Source organism: Mobula hypostoma, chromosome 18 (genome assembly GCF_963921235.1).
Source record: "Mobula hypostoma chromosome 18, sMobHyp1.1, whole genome shotgun sequence".
In the NCBI taxonomy this organism is placed as follows: Eukaryota; Metazoa; Chordata; class Chondrichthyes; order Myliobatiformes; family Myliobatidae; genus Mobula; species Mobula hypostoma.
In genome coordinates, this window is record NC_086114.1 from 9,064,046 (window position 1) to 9,081,169 (window position 17,124).

At 43.0% G+C, this 17,124-nt stretch overlaps 1 protein-coding gene across 3 annotated transcripts in view; it reads right to left on the bottom strand.

Annotated features, from left to right (window-relative positions):
• Positions 1-16,063, bottom strand: part of c18h10orf53 (chromosome 18 C10orf53 homolog) — a 34,022-nt gene extending 17,959 nt beyond the window's left edge. For all 3 annotated transcript variants that reach the window (XM_063070131.1, XM_063070133.1, XM_063070134.1), the window contains exons 1-2: positions 15,954-16,063; positions 6,459-6,578 (exon numbers count right to left, since the gene is read on the bottom strand). In XM_063070131.1, coding sequence (XP_062926201.1) covers positions 6,459-6,578; positions 15,954-16,047 — 214 coding nt within the window. In that variant the 5' untranslated portion in view covers positions 16,048-16,063. The remainder of the gene's footprint in view (positions 1-6,458; positions 6,579-15,953) is intronic.
• Positions 16,064-17,124: the final 1,061 nt, after the last annotated feature.

Genomic DNA, 17,124 nt, shown 5'->3' on the forward strand with positions numbered 1-17,124 from the left:
TTCCTGCATCTAGCCTGTCCAATCCCTTTAGGATCTTATATGTTTCAATCAGATCCCCCCTCAATCTTCTAAATTCCAACGAGTACAAGCCCAGTTCATCCAGTCTTTCTTCATATGAAAGTCCTGCCATCCCAGGAATCAATCTGGTGAACCTTCTTTGTACTCCCTCTATGGCAAGGATGTCTTTCCTCAGATTAGGGGACCAAAACTGCACACAATACTCCAGGTGTGGTCTCACCAAGGACTTGTACAACTGCAGCAGTACCTCCCTGCTCCTGTACTCGAATCCTCTCGCTATAAATGCCAGCATACCATTCGCCTTTTTCACCGCCTGCTGTACCTGCATGCCCACTTTCAATGACTGGTGTATAATGACACCCAGGTCTCGTTGCACCTCCCCTTTTCCTAATCGGCCACCATTCAGATAATAATCTGTTTTCCTATTTTTGCCACCAAAGTGGATAACTTCACATTTATCCACATTAAATTGCATCTGCCATGAATTTGCCCACTCACCCAACCTATCCAAGTCACCCTGCATCCTCTTAGCATCCTCCTCACAGCTAACACTGCCACCCAGCTTCGTGTCATCCGCAAACTTGGAGATGCTGCATTTAATTCCCTCATCCAAGTCATTAATATATATTGTAAACAACTGGGGTCCCAGCACTGAGCCTTGCGGTACCCCATGTTCTATGTTCTATTTAGATAATAGTTTTCCTTCTGATTTGTTTGACAGAAATACATGATCTTACACTTCCCCACGTTAAACTCCATTCACCAAGTTTCCACTCAGACCATTCAGCCTGTCTAAATCTATCGCCCAAATATCCTCATCGCAACATCATTTCCAGCCTACTGTAGTGTCAGCAAAATTCTCTGTATGGCCCCAAACAAAAGAAAATCTGCAGATGCTGGAAATTCGAGGAACCCACACAAAATGCTGGAGGATCTCAGCAGACCAGGCAGCATCTATGGAAAAGAGTATAGTTGTTATTTCAGCTCGAAATGTCGACTGTACTTTTTTCCATAGCTGCTGCCTAGCCTGTTGAGTTCCTCCAGCATTTGTGCATGAAACTATGTATGGCGGCTTGTTGCAAGCAGTGCTCTGTAGATTTACTCATTATTTCTATCATGATTGTTTTTCTCTTTTCAGTCTAGGTTCTCTGCTAACTGTAACACTTTATCCTGTATTCGCTGCACACATGCAAAATGCTGGAGGAATTCAGCAGGTCAGGCAGCATCTATAGAGAGGAATAAAGAGATGACCATTGTGGGCTGAAACCCTTCATCAGGACCTGAAAAAGGGTTTTGCTCCAAAACATTGGCTGTTTTTTCCTCTAAGTAGATGTTGGCTGGCCTGGTGAGTTCCTTCAGCATTTTGTGTGCACTCTTCTGGATTTCCAGAAATCTGTTTTTTTTTTAATTTTCTGTTATTGTTTTACCTGGTCCTGTGTCAATGCCCTGCTGTAATGAAGTAATCTAAATGGGCAGTATACATACACAATAGTTCTCACCGTCCCTCGGAACATAACAATAATAAACCAATTTACCAATTTATTCGCTGCCACTTTCTACAACATAAATAATAGTAATTGAAAGATAAGAACTTATCCTTGGGCCACTCTGCTGCATCCTGTGAAATAAAACATTTAATCCGATTCTCTGTCTTCCAGGTGATAACCGGTCTTCAATCTATAGAAACATAAAAACATAGAAAACCTACAGCACCATACAGGCCCTTCAGCCCACAAAGCTGTGCCAAACATGTCTTTACCTTAGAAATGACCTAGGGTTACCCACAGCCCTCTATTTTTCTAAGCTCCATGGAGTCTCTTAAAAGACCCGATTGTATCTGCCTCCACCACAGTTGCCGGCAGCCTATTCCATACACTCACCACTCTCTGCGTAGAAAACTCACCCCTGACATCTCCTCTGTACCAGCTTCCAAGCACCTTAAAACTGTGCCCTCTCGTGCTAGCCATTTCAGCCCTGGGGGAAAAAAACCTCTGACTATCCATGCTAAACCCTTTCCCCAAGGAAAAAGGAAAAGATGTGAAGATTGTACATAGATGCTCAAAAGAAACCACTCTCAATTATACTTCCATGGTACAGTCCTGATAAACTTCAACTATTATTTATTTTATATAAAATAGAATGTACTCCACTTCTTAATAACTGCAATCAAACTGGAACACTGGTATTAGATTCAATAACAGATGCTCCCATCAGTCCCTTGAGGAGATGCCAGGGTAGATATACCAGCTGTGGTGAAATCAGATTTGTCAGAATTTAAATTATCCAGTGAACTGAACAGTGTGGATCTCTTTTATCTCTTACTCAAACATGTTTGTCTCACCAAACATTGCTCGAGGACTGAGGCATCAAATACAAGCCGTCTGTCCATGGGCAGCCAGTGTCTCATCAGAGAGGCCTGTTGGGATGGGTTCAATTATAATATCAGATGCTGAGGCAGTAAAACCCTTGGGAATGAGAATGGTCAGTTGATATAGGATTGATAGGAGTAAAGCTGAAATCTGAGTGTCCATAAAATAATTCAAGTTGGTGCCGTAATTAGAATGACTCTTAAATAAAATTTAAAGTACAGTGTGGCATGAATATTGATTCCTCCTTCCAGTAAACAGATGCCACTCCCCCCCTTCCTTTATTCCCCTCTCTGACCTTTTACCTCTTCTCATCTGCCTATTACTTCCCCATGTGTCCCCTCCTCCTTCCCTTTCTCCTTCCCTTTCTCCTATGGCCCACTCTCCTCAGCTATTAGATTCTTTATTCTCCAGCCCTTGACCTCTCCCACCCACCTAGCTTCACCTATCACCTTCCAGCTAGCCTCTTTCCTCTCCTCCGACCTTTTTATTCTGACATCTTCCCCCTTCCTTCTCAGTCCTGAAGAAGGGTATCGGCCCAAAATGTTGACTCTCTATACAATTCCATACATAGATGCTGCCTGACCTGTTGAGTTCACCCAGCACTTTGTGAGTGTTGTGTTAAAGTACAGTATTTTCTAAAGCATTCTACCTAAACATTCTCAATTGTGGAGCAATAGCTACAATATACAGTACTGCGCAAAAGTCATAGGCACATATATATAAGGTTAGAGAGCCTAAGATCTTTGCACAGTACTGTAGTAATTTTATGTATTGCATTGTACTGCTGCCGCAAAAAAAAATTCTTGACATATGTGAGTGATGATAAATGGGATTCAGATATGTGTCTCTACTGTGGACTGTGAGTGAGATGGGGGTAGGGAGGGGGAATCATGGTTGGGAAAAGGGGAAGGCAGAGGAGAGGGAGCAGGAGGCACCAGAGAGACATTTTGTAATGATCGATAAACCAATTGTTTGGAATCAAATGACCTTGCCTGGTGTCTCAGGGCTGGGTGTGTCTGCGTCTGCGCCAACGCCACCAGCGGCATTCCTTCTGTGCCACCTGTCCGACACCTGTCCCACTCCTCTGCCACCTGTCCCACACCCCTCCCGCGATGTTCCTCCCTCACCCTTCCCAACATCCTTTGCTCCCGCCAGATTTACAAACTCGCTCTCCGCTCCACATTGACAAATACAGTACTGTGCAAAAGTCTTAGGCACCCTAACCTAGGACTGTATTTGTGCCTAAGACTTTGGCATAGTACTGTATAAGGAAGGAAAAAGGATCACAAGAGACTACAGATGGTGGAACCTGGAGTAACAAACTATCTGTTGGAGGAAATCAGTGGGTTGATTTTTGTCCCCTTTCCCACACACCCCCAAGCCTCCCTTCACCCTTATTCTGGCCCTTCCCCTTCCCCCTCCTCTTCCCCCTCTTGGTTTCATCCTCCTACTTTGCCCTCGTGTTCTTCCCCACCAACTACCTGGTTCTGACTGCCATACACCTCTCCCATAATGGTTCCCATTCTCAACCCCTTTACTACCAGAATCCAGCAGTGGAGATAAACAGCAAATCTATGTGGAGGGGCAGGAAGCAGGGCGTCTGCAGAAGGACTTAGACAGATTGGGAGAATGAACAAAGAAGTGGCAGACGGAAGACAGTGTAGAAAAATGTATGGTTGTGCACTTTGGTAGAAGGAGTAAATGCGTTGACTATTTTCCATATGAGAAGGGAATTCAAAAATCAGAGGGGCAAAGGGTCTTGGGAGTTCTGGAGCTGAATTCCCTCAAGGTTAACTTGCAAGTTGACTTGGTGGTAAGGAAGGCAAATGCAACCTTAGTATTCATTTCCAAGGGACTAGAATATAAAAGCAAGCACGTAATGCTAATACTTTATAAGGCATTGGTCAGACCATATTTGGAGTATTGTGAACAGTTTTGAGCCCCATATCTAAGAAAGGATTCTAAGGTAGGTCATGTAGCCCATCAAGTCTGCTCTGCCATTTGATCATGGCCAATTTATTATCCCTCTCAACCCCATTCTCCTTCTTTCTCCCCATTACTTTTGACACCCTGACTAATCAAGAACTCATCCACCTCTACTTTAAATATAACAAATGACTTGGCTTCCATGGCTGTCTGTAGCAATTAATGCCACATATTCAGACTGAAGAAGTTCCTCCTCATCTCTGTCCTAAAGCGACGTCCTTCTATTCTGAGGCTGTGCCCTCTCGTCCTAGACTCTCCCATTATTGGAAGCATTCTCTGCACCTCCACTCTATCTAGTCCTTTCAATATTTGGTAGCTTTTCAATTTGGTCCGAGTGAAACTGGAGAGAGGTGACAGTGAGAAGGTCAGAGCTGATTAAGTGCCACTTCGTAACACTGCTGACGATGCCTTCCATCATTTCCATGATTGGGAGTGAAATGATTGAGCAGTAATTAGCCTGCCTAGATTTGTCCTCCTGCTTTTTATGAACAGGATGTACCTAAGAAATTGTTTCCACTGTCAGATAGACGCTAGGGTTGTCATTGTCCTTGAACACTTTGGCTGGAGAGCAGCTAGTTATCTGGTCCTTTCCACAGCAGTTGTTTCCTGAAATCATGTGACTGGAATCAAATTGGTCACTGGGCTCCTAAGGAGAAAGCAACCTCATACAGGTCATGAGTGACTCACGACTGCAGATGCAGGAGTCACGTAAATCAGATGGAGGAGCTCATTAGGTCTGGATGAGAGAGCTAGGGTTTTTCTCCTTGGAGCAAAGGAGGATGAGAGGTGACTTGATAGATGTGCATAAGATGATGAGAGGTGTAAAACAAGTGGACAGCCAATGCTTTATCCCGGGGGAGAAATGGCTAATATGAGAGGGCATAATTTTAAGTATAGGAGGATGTCAGACGTAAGTTTTCTTGCACAGAAAGTTTTGGTGCATGGAACACACTGCTAGGGGTGATGTTAGAGGCAGGTACAATGGGGAGATTTAAGATACACTTAGATAGACACAGGGATAAAATAAAAATGGAGGGCTATGTGGGAGGGAAACATTAGATTGATCTTGGACTAGGTTAAAAGGTTGGTACAACATTGTGGGCAGAAGGGAAATGGACAGTCAACATTTTGGGTTGAGATTCTTCATCCAGACTGAAAGACTGAAAGAGATAATGAGTATGAAGAGGTGAAGTGAATAAATAGGGCAAAAGCTGGCAGGCAATAGGTGGATCTAGATTGTGGGGGGGGGAGGGGGGTGAAACGCAGATAAGGGAGGGGAGAGTGGGAATAGCACCAGAAGCTGAGAGGTGATAGGGCTGTCAGATGATGGTAGAGCATGGAATGGAAGTGGGGAGGACAGAAAGGTCTAGTGGTGGTGGGAGGACTGTGTGAGTGATGGACAGATGGACTGGGCGGAAGAAGGGAAAGAAACAGGTAATTCAGGTGGAGAGAGAAAGGGACCGAAGGGGAGCAGTTCACCAAAAGTTGGAGAATTCAGTGTTGGCTCTCCTGGCTTGTAAACTACTCAGGCAGAACACAAGGCGCTGTTCCTCTAGTTTGCATTTAGCCTCACCTTGGCAGTAGAGGACATTGTTCCAGGTTATGGCAAAATCCCGATCCTATAAGCTGTTTGTAACCTAAACAGGTCACAAGTCAGATATATGACCATGAACCCAGTACCCACATGGCAGATTTCTACAACCCAGCAGCAGCTGGCAAATACTTTTATGTATATGGACTGCACAAACATCATGTGATAGTAAGCTGGATTATTCAGAAACTCTAATTTGCACAGACTAGGTACAACAGTTTAGTTACTATTTAACCTAATAATTATTCATCAAGATGTCTTGATATTATACTTCTCTGAAAATAGAGATTGTGATAATAAGACCATAAGTCATAGGTGCAGAATTAGGTTTTTCAGCCCAACAAGTCTACTCCACTGTTCCATCTTGGACAATTTATTATCCCTCTCAACCCCATTCTCCTGCCTTCTCTCCATAACCTTTGATGCCCTGTCTAATGAAGAACCTATCAACCTAATTTTGGGTTGACACTTAAGTAATTTCTCAAATGGCTTACCAAAATCCAGGTCTGTTATGTTACACGTGAAGACAATTTCTCCATTCACAACAAGTTCCACAATATTCCAGTCAGGAGATTGTTCTTCAATCCAGGAGTGACCATTAGCTTCTAACATTGCTTCAAAAGAGGTAATATTCAATGAAATCCACTTATTGAGGACATCTTTCTGACTACAAACAATTCAAAAGTCAAGATAGTTTGGTGTCATTCTTCAGTACAGGAGTGTAAAGGAGAACAAAATGATTGTTACTCCAGATCCAATGCAGCAAAATAAAAGCATAAAGAGCACAATAAATATAAATAAAAAACAGTCCTATAAATGTACATGATGTACAATTAACTGTTGAGTGTAGCTATTTATACATAAGATTAGCTTATATCCATAGGGAGTGGCTGATGTGGATGAGTGGTGGAATGAGTTAATGGGTGGAGGTGTTGATCAGCCTGACAGCTTGCAGCAAGTAATTGTTTTTGAAGTTAGTCGTCCTGCATGGATGCTGCATAGCCTTCTCCCTGATAAAAATGTGACAAACAGTCCACGAGCAGTGTGGGCAGGATCCTTTATGATATTGCTGGCCTTTCCCAGCACCTTTCTGAATGTATATCCTTGGTGATGAGTTGGAAAGCTTTAGCTACCCGTTGTAGAGCCCTCCTGTCTGCCACAGTGCAGATTCCATAAACACACAGTGATGCAGCTTGTTAGGATACTCTGACTTGTGCACCTGTAGAAGGACTTCTTTATAGATATCTGTTGAGGGTGAGATGCGGTTGTGCATCCTGACTGTCTGAGCTCTGTTGGTTAGGAAGTCCAACACCCTCAAGCAGTATACATAGTGTAAATAAAAGCAAAACTTGTACATTAAATAACATCAAAATAAAACTTAAGACCAAAACTATGTTACCTGATCAGTTAATCTTCAGTGCTAGTTTACGTAGACAGGAAATGAAATGGTGGCCTCTTTGTTTGGTGATCTTTAGCTACCTGTGATTTCTAGCTCTCCCAGAGGAACTTTAAATTACTCAGTGTTCTCATTTCAGAGGATCTGTCCTGGCATTGCTAAGAAAGCACAGCAGCGCCTGTACTTTCTTAGAAGATTTGGCATGACATCTAAAACTTTGACAAACTTCTATAGACATGTGGTGGAGAGTATATTGATTGGTTACATCATGGCGTGGTACAGAAAAACCAATGCCCTTGAACGTAAAACCCTATAAAAAGTAGTGAATACAAACCAGTCCATCATGGGTAGAGCCCTCCCATCATTAAGCACATCTACATGGAGGGCTGTCCCAGGAAAATAACATCTGTCATCAAGGACCTCCATCGATCGGGTATGACCATGGATGCTGCATCTCAGCTGTCGCAGTGATATGCAGGCCAGGGCAGGATGATATGGAGAACAGGCTGTTGCCCGTGTAGCAGGCTCCCCCTCTCCACAGAGCTGATGAATCCAAAGGAACAGTTTGGCTCTAGCAACATTGCAGGGGTTGCCAGTTAATGTCGAACTCAATGTAGAACTGCCTGTGTTTATTCCTGAAGACTACCCCATGAGTAGGTATAGCTGTAAGTCAGTGGAGGTTCAAGATGAGTGTCTTCCTTCTCCTCGATGAGCTGCCAACCACGGCCGATGAGCCCCATGTACCCAAAGTGACTGGCTTTAAGGCACCAGTAACCCGCCTTTGTTCCTTCTCCTGTCAGTAGAAACGGTTCCGCCGGGTTTAGCAGCTAAGCCACATGCGACGGCCAGAAGTGGACTTGGTTGTCAGAGGCCATTTGAGATGCATGCCATTGGGAGCATTTAGTAGGTAGTGGGAGCTTATTCCTACTCTAGCCCCGGCTATAACAACCTTAAAGGACCTGTACTATACTATTCCATAGATTTGCTGAGTATGCCTGCAGGAAAATGAGTCTCAGGGTTGTATATGGTGACATATATGTAAGTTGATAATAAAATTTACTTTGAACTTTGAACTTTGGTAGTAAATACAAAGAGTAAACCCAGACACCTAAGCTGTAACAATGAATTGAAAAGTTGTGCTGTTAAAAGTAAAACTGTTTCTTGTAAATGCTCAGTTGTTAAAAGTGCAATAGTGAAGTCCAAGGGCTAGTACTCTGAACTAGCCATCAAAGTTTTGGGAAATTTAATCTTTCAATAACAAGCGGCGACACAGGGTACTTTGGGATAGATCTTCCATTTTCCAAATCACTCGCTGACTTCCATTGATGTTGCTGCTTGTTCCAGCAGCTGGTGATCATAAGTCCTACAGAAATGCTTTGACCTCAGGCTGAAGCAGTCAACATTTTTACACAGCATGATATTTTATGATAGTCAGCATCTTCACAAAGATTCAAAGATGACTAAAATGAAACTTACACTATTTTTTAAATATCTAAAGTTTAAAGAGCAGCATTATTTCTCACATGTACATTAAAACATACACTGAAATATGTCATTTGCGTCAATGACCAAAACAGTCTGAAGATGTGCTGGGGGCAGCCCACGAGTGTCGCCATTATTTCAGTGCCAACATAGCACGCTGCTTTGACACTGAAGCATGGTGACATTTAATAACTCTAAGTTGTATGTCTTTCAATGCGGGAGGAAATCAGAGCCACACAGAGGAAACACACACAGTCACGGGGAGAACATATAGACAGCAGCACAAACTGAACCCCAATTAATTTTACAGCTAGTGCTGTAAAACATTGCGTTACCTGCTACGCTACTGTGCTGTCTTTTTAAACTGAAAATGAACAAAATTAAAACATTAGAAAGCAATAATTAAATAATTGTACTTAAATTCAATCAATTCGTAAGACGCATCAGAGAATTTCTGCCAATGTCATGACTCAGTGTTATATCTGAAGTCCGAGATACACAGGGTAAACAGGAAGGGAGCAAATACAGTCCCCTATAGGGCCCAGTGCTCCTTATAACCATGTTGGATGCATAGGTCTGCCAGTCAGGTAATCCATTATCTGAGATACAGTGGAAGTGCATTGAACTTCTCCCAGCAATGAGGGCCGTATGATAAATTGGAAAAATCAGGTGGGTGCTGGATCCCAAGAGGGAGAATTTGTAGAATGCCTACGAGATGGGCTTTTAGAGCAACTCATGGCTAAGTCCACTAATGTTCAGCTATTCTGGATTGGGTGTTGTGCAATGAACCAGAATTGTTTAAGCTTAAGGTAAAGGAACCCACAGTAGACAGTGATCATAATATAGCAGAATTCACCCTGCAATTTTAGAGGGAGAAGCTAAAGTCAGATATATCAGTATTACAGTGGAGTAAAGGGAATTATAGAGGCATGAGGGAGGAGCTGGCCAAAGTTGAATGGAAGGGTACACTAGTAGGGATAATGGGGCAGAGCAGCAATGGCTGGAGTTGCTGGGAGCAATTCGGAAGGCACAGGACAGATACACACCAAAGAAGAACTATTCTAAAGACAGGATAACACAGTTGTGGCTGACAAGAGAAGTCAAAGCCAACACAAAACCAAAAGAGAGGACACATAATAGAGCAAAATTTAGTGGGAAGTTAGAAGATTGAGATGCTTTTAAAAACCAACAGACGGCAACTAAAAAAGTCATAAAGAGGTAAAAGATGGAATACAAAAGTAAGCTGCCGATAATAGCTGCCAAAGGTAACCTGGACCAGATGGTCTACATCCTAGTGTTCTGAAAGAGGTGGCTGAAGAAATTTTGGAGGCATCAGTAATAAACTTTCAAGAATCAATAGATTCTGGCATGGTTCCACAGGACTGGCAAATGTCACTCCACTCTTCCAGTAGGGATCGAGGCAGAAGAAAGGAAATTATACGCCAGTTAGTCTGACCTCAGTGGTTGGGAAGATGTTGGAGCTGATTTTTAAGAAGTGATTTTGGGGTACTTGGAGGCACATGATAAAATAGGACGAAGTTAGCATGGTTTCCTTTAGGGAAAATCTTGCCTGACAGATCTGTTAGAATTCTTTGAATAAATTACAAGTAGGATAGACAAAGGGGAATTGGTGGGTGTTGTGTACTTGGATTTTCAGAGGTCCTTTGACAAGCTGGCACACATGAAACTGCTTAACAAGTTGAAAGCCCATGGTATTACATGAAAAATACTTACATGAATTAGCAGAAGGCAAAGAATGGGAATAAAGGGAGCTTTTTCTGGTTGGCTGCAGGTAACTAGTGGTGTTCCACGGAGGTCTGTATTGGGACCACCTCTTTTTAAGTTATATGTTAATGATTTGCCTTACAAGGCGCGAAACGAAGACTGCGTGGCGCGCCACTCCTCACACAAACAGTAGGTGGCCATTGACTCACAAAGAGTTCACCCACTCTTTGACAGGTTTTGTTTTTAGTCCTGTTGGGTGCCTACACCCCCTCCTCCCTGGTTAACCGGAGTTCACCAGGGGTGTGCCGGTTGTGTTGCTGACAACCCGACCCGAGACAGGTAGTACAGGGCTACGTGGTACCGGTAGCAAGGCAAGGCCCTGACCTGACCAGGCCCCCCTAGGCCTGAGTCGACATAGTAGTAGTTAATGATTTGGATGATGGAATTGATGTCTTGTGGCCAAGTTTCCAGATGATATGAAGGTGGAGGGACTGATAGTGTTGAGGACGCAGAGAGGCTGTAGAACAACTTAGACAGATTGGGAGAATGGGCAAAGAAGTGGCAGATGGACTAAAGTGTCAAGCAGTTATGATCATGCATTTTAGTAGAAGGAATAAATGCATAGACTATTTTCTAAATGGAGAGAAAATTCAAAAATCTGAGATGCAAAAGGACTTGGGAGCCCTCCTGCATTATTAAGGGTTAAATTGCAGGTTGAGTCAGTGATGAGGAAGGCAAATGCAATGTTAGCATTCATTTCAAGAGGACCAGAATATAAAACAAGGATGTAATGTTGAGGTTTTATATAGCACTGGTAAGGCTGCTCTTGGAGTATTATGAGCAGTTTTGGGCCACTTACCTAGTAAGGGATGAGGTAACTTTTGAGAGGATTCAAAGGAGGATCAGAAAAATGATTTCAGGATTGAAAGGCTTGTCATATGAAGAGCGTTTGATAGCTCTGGACCATCACTAGGATTCAGAAGAATAAGGGGTGACCTAATTGGAACCTAATTTCTTTAGCCAGGGAGCAGTGAATCTGTGGAATTCGTTGCCAGAAGTGGCTGTGGAGGCCAAGTCACTAAGAATATTTAAAACAGAGGTTGATTGATTCTTGATTAGTCAGGGCATGAAGGAATAAATGGAGAAGGCAGGAGATTGGGGCTGAGAGGGAAATGGTGATGAAATGTGGAGCAGACTGGATGGACCAAATGGCCTAATTCTGATCTTCTATCTTCTGGGCTTAGTTAATATGATTACTTTATTATTGGACTCCAATGACAGGATGCAATCTGTATGACAGCAATGATGATTTGAGAGGTAGTCTGAGATTTCACTGTGCTTGAGACATCCTCACGGTTGAGACAGTTATTTCAATTTGTGCCAATATAGACATCATCATTTCAGTGCAACCGAAGCCAGTGACAGATTAATGAGACTAAGACTCGAAGGAGTCATTTGGCTCACTTTTATCTTTGTTCATCTTATTTCAGACCTTATTTTCTGTTTTATCCTACAATTTGAGTTCAAACAACTTAGCTTGTATATGATATTGAACTTGTGAAAAATGGATGGCGTATTAAAAGTTTGAATTATAATATCTCTGGGGTAGATTGTACTTGCTTGTTTGAACATCCACCAATTTTCTAAGTCTCCCATGTGAGATAATGCATTTATACCTCAGCACTCTCACATAGAGGAACTCAGAACCATTATCTCCAGTTGGAATCCAACCAAGATTTAGAAGATTCTCATGTTCTTTTATTATAAAATGATTTCGTACAGAAGGACATGTAACAGTTTGTTCAAAGATCAATCAATTAATTGTATTCTGCTGTTCCCTTCTCCATACTGTGAATGTTTAACCTTCAAATACTGTACTTATGCAATTCTCTTCAGAAGGATACTATCTGATTTCCTTAAATCACTCTTTTCAGGCAGTGCATTCCATATTACCTAAAGTTCAAAGTTCAAAGTAATGTATTATTTCAGTATGTATACATCATAAAATACTACCATGAGATTCATTTTCTTGCAGGCATTCACAGTATAACAAAGAACGCAATAGAATAAAGGAAGAGCTACACATGAACAAAGACCGACAAGCAGCCAACATGCAAAAGAAGAAAAATTGTGCAAATACAAAAGGAACAAATGATAATAATTATAAATAGGTAAGTCAATAAATAATACTGAGAACAGGAATTGTGGAGTCCTTGAAAGTGAGTTTATATTGTGGTGTGTGAAGATGTCAATGCTCTTCAGAAGTCAGATGGTTGAAAGGTAGTGCATCATGTAGAAGATTAAGAGTGGTCTAGATCTGTTGCTGCTCACTCTGGTGGAGTAGAGATAGCAGCAGCAGTTCTGGACCATTGCCTCAGGTTTATGAGTTTGTATTTTAGTATTATGAATGGCAAACTTAAATTCAAGAAGACAAATAAATTTGCTGTTTGTTAAACTGAATTCTGTTATCTAAGGTGGCAGCTATGGTTTGAGAGGGAATGATGTTAGCAGAGGTTCTCTTCATTTACCCTCATTTTTGTACTTGAAAGACCAAAGTTCAAAGTAAGTCTATTACGGAGGTACATATATGTCACCATATACAAAATGCTGGAGGAACTCTGCAGTTCAAGCCACACCTATGAAAATGAATAAGCAGTCGATGTTGACACCCTTCATCAGGACTGGAAAGGAAGGGGAAGAAAGCAGAATTAGGTGGTGGAGAGAGGGGAAGGAGGATAAGCTCGAAGGAGATAGGTGAAGCTGGGTGGGTGGGGGGGGAGGGGGACGAAGTAAGAAGCTGGGAGGTGATAGGTGGAAAAGCTAAAGGGAAGGAATCTGATAGGAGAGGAGAGTGGACCATGGGTGAATAGGAAGGGGGAAGGACACCAGGGAATGGTGACAGACAGATTAGGAGAAGGGATGATGTAAGAGGGGAGCAAGAGTGGGGAATGGAAGAAGCGGGATGGGGGGGTATAAATTACTGAAAGTAGAGAAATCGATATTCATACCATCAGGTTGGAAGCTACCCAGACAGAATTATGAGGTGTGGCTCCTCTAACCTGAGAGTGGCCTCATCATGGCAGTAGATTAGGCCATGGCCCACATGTGGGATGGGAATGGGGGTTGGAATTAAAATAGTTGGCCATTGGGAATCCCACTTTTTGCTGATGGAGCAAAGATGCTCAACAAAGTTGTTCTCCAAACTATGTTGGGTCTCACCAATGTGAAGGAGGCTGCATCCGGAGGACTGGATATAGCAGACGACCCCAAAAGATTCACAGATGGAGTGTTGTCTTATCTGGAAGGACTGTTCAGGGCCCTGAATGGAAGTGAGAGAGAGCATGAAAAGGAAGGTGTAGTACTTCCACTTGCAGGGATTAAGTGCCAGGAAGGAGATTAGTGGGAAGGGAAAAATGAACAAGGGAACCATGGAGGGAGCAATTCCTATGGAAAGCGGATATTGGGGAGGGGGTGAGGTAAAGATGCTTTTAGTGTAGGATCCAGTCAACTGATTATTCATTTTTATGGATGCTAACTGGCCTGCTAAGTTTCTCCAACATTTCGAATGTGTTACTCTGGATTTCCAGCATCTACAGACTCTCGTGTTGATATGTCACCATATTGTACCTTGAGAGTCATTTTCTTGCAGGCATTCACAGTAGAACAAAGAAATACAATAGAATCCATGAAAAAAAACACATACAAAGACTGGCAAACTATCAATATGCAAAAGAAGACAAACTAAAAGTACAAAATGAAAACAAATAATACTGACAACATGAGTTGAAGAGTCTTTGAAGGTGAGTCCATAGGTTGTGGAACCAGTTCAGTGCTGAGGTGAGTGAAGTTATCCACACTGGTTCAGGACCTTGACGGTTAAAAGGTCATAGCTTTTCCTGAGTAAAGCTCCTGCACCTCTTCCCAATGGTAGCAGCAAGGAGAGAGCATAGCCTGGATGACTGTGGTCCTTGATGATGGATGTTAATTTCTTGCTGTAGTACTCCTTGTAGATGAGCTCAGTGGTGGGGAGGGCTTTACCTGTGATGGGCTGGGCTGTATCTTCACTCTTTGTAGGGTTTTCTGTTCTTCAGCATTGATCTTTCCATACCAGGCTGTGATCCAAAACAGTCAGGACAAATATAATATGCTCTAGGTGTTCCTACTAGTACAAGTGGTTGCTACGACAATGGTTTCATTGAACCTTTCAGTGAAAAGATTCAGTTTCTCATTACACTTGGGCTTGAGCATGTCCCTACACTTCCTGAAATGTGAGTGACTAATTGCTGCATGTTAAGCAGAATAGAGTCATAGAGATACACAGAATGGAAGCAGGCCCTTCAGCCCCACTCGCCAATACTGATCCGGTTGCCTACTGGGAATACCTGAACTAGTTCCATTGGCCCATGTTTGGCACATATCCATCAAGACCTTCCCATCCATGTTACTCAGTGGCAACTTTATTAGGCACACCTGTACACCTCCTCGTTAATGCAAATCATGTGGCAACAACTCAATGCATAAAAGCATGCAGACACGGTCAAGAGGTTCAGTTGTTGTTCAGACCAAACATGAGAATGGGGAAGAAATGTGATCTAAGTGACTTTGATCATGGAATGATTGTTGGTGCCAGATAGGGTGGTTAGAGTACCTCAAAACCTGCTGCCTTCCTGTGATATTCATGCATAACTGTCTTTAGAGTTTACAGAGAAAAGTGTGAAAAGAGAACTTGGGTGGCAGTCCTGTGGGCGAAAACATCTTGTTAATGAGAGAGGTCAGAGGAGAATGGCCAGACTGGTTCAAGCAGTCAGAAGGTGACAGTAATTCAAATAACCACACATTACAACAGTGGTGTGCAGAAGAGCATCTCTGAATACACAACAGGTCGAACCTTGAAGTGGATGGGCTACAGCAGAGGATCGCGAACATACTCTCAGTAGCCACTTTATTAGGTAATAAAGTAGCCACTGAGTGCATCGATCAAAGTGGTTAAATGCTGTAATTGCACCCTCTGCCCCTTCCTCTGACAGCACCCTCTGTGTGAAAAGTCTTGGAAGTTTGAAAAGAAATTGCATGACATCTAACTTTGACAAACTTCTATAGATGTGTAGTGGAGAGTATATTGACTGGTTGCGTCACAACCTGGTATGGAGACACCAATGCCCTTTAATGGATAAGTTTCCAAAAAGTAGTGGATACGGCCCAGTCCCTCAGGTCCCCTATAAATCCCTCACTACGAGCCTGTGTCCTCTTGTGTTAGTCCCCATACCCAGGGAAACGAAGAAATTTGCTGGCAAAATGAGTTTAAAGAGTGATGTGCACCATTCTACTGTATTGCCTGAAGATATTTTTATGAATGAAGTATATTTTTCGGAAAAGAAGTGCTTACTCTTAAGTCCGATCAGCCGCGAGGTCCTGTAGTCCACCACCCCGCACGACTCATATGGGCCATAGCGAATGGTCACCTTCTGAGAGAGAGGCATCGAGGCGCAAGCTTTCTCAAGCCACTCTCTTGACAACCAACAACACAAAACGTTGCTATGGAAATGAACTCACCGAAAAGAGGATGTAACTTCCGGGAGACAGCTGAAAAGTTACTGAGACGGGGGAAGTTGGTGCTTTCTCCGTGACTTTTCCAAATTTACTGCCAGCCAGTTCCCTACTTCGGATTAGCAGTTCCTGTTAGTTCCCTGCTGCTGGTGACTGTCGGTGTACCGTGAGCATGGCTGGACTTACAAAGCCCCTTCAAGCTTGGATGCACGAAGAGAAATCTTAGTCCCGCAGTGAACTCACAATGTTAAATCATTGCTTGTGTGGATGCTATCGCTGTTTGCAGAGGCTACAAGCGTGGGCATTTGGGACAGGGCACCGATCTGTGTTTCGTGTCTTGATTTTATACTATCTGATTTGGTACGGTTGCTGAAATTAGGTCAAGGATAGGATGGGATCTAATATTGTCTTATCATCGGTGCAATCGCTCCGGTAGTGTGTCTGCCTGCTAGAGACCCTCCATTGGTCGCAGTCGACCATGAATGTTGCCTCCCAGTTGTCTATGTAAAATGCAAGTTAGGGCAGTAAATGGAGAGCAAGCTGTTGTCCATGTAACAGACTCCCCCTCTCTACGCAGCTGATGAATCCAAATGGCAATAGCGGCTTCACAGCAATAGCCAGTCGGCGTTAAACTCATCATAGGACAGCCTGAGAGGCAACAACTCCTCGCGGTTTACTCGCGAAGCCTCCCCCGTGAGCGGGTGTAGCCGCAAGGCAGCGGAGGTTTGAAACAATGTTCCCTCTAATTTTTAAAGACCAGTGTGCGCAAAAAAAATCTTGTGCATTTTTTTTTGCTAGTGACAACAATATGTGCGCACTCAATAATTTCTAAAATAAAACAGCATAACTAAGCCAGTTCTGAAATCGACACCGTCCGCATCAGAAACCGGAAAAGGAAATGTGATTGTGTCCGATCGTGAAATATCCTTAACATGCTAACAAGGTAGAGGGTGACAGCCTTCCGTGCGCAGTTTAAATTCCTTTGTGCGCTGGTAGCGAAAGATGTGTGC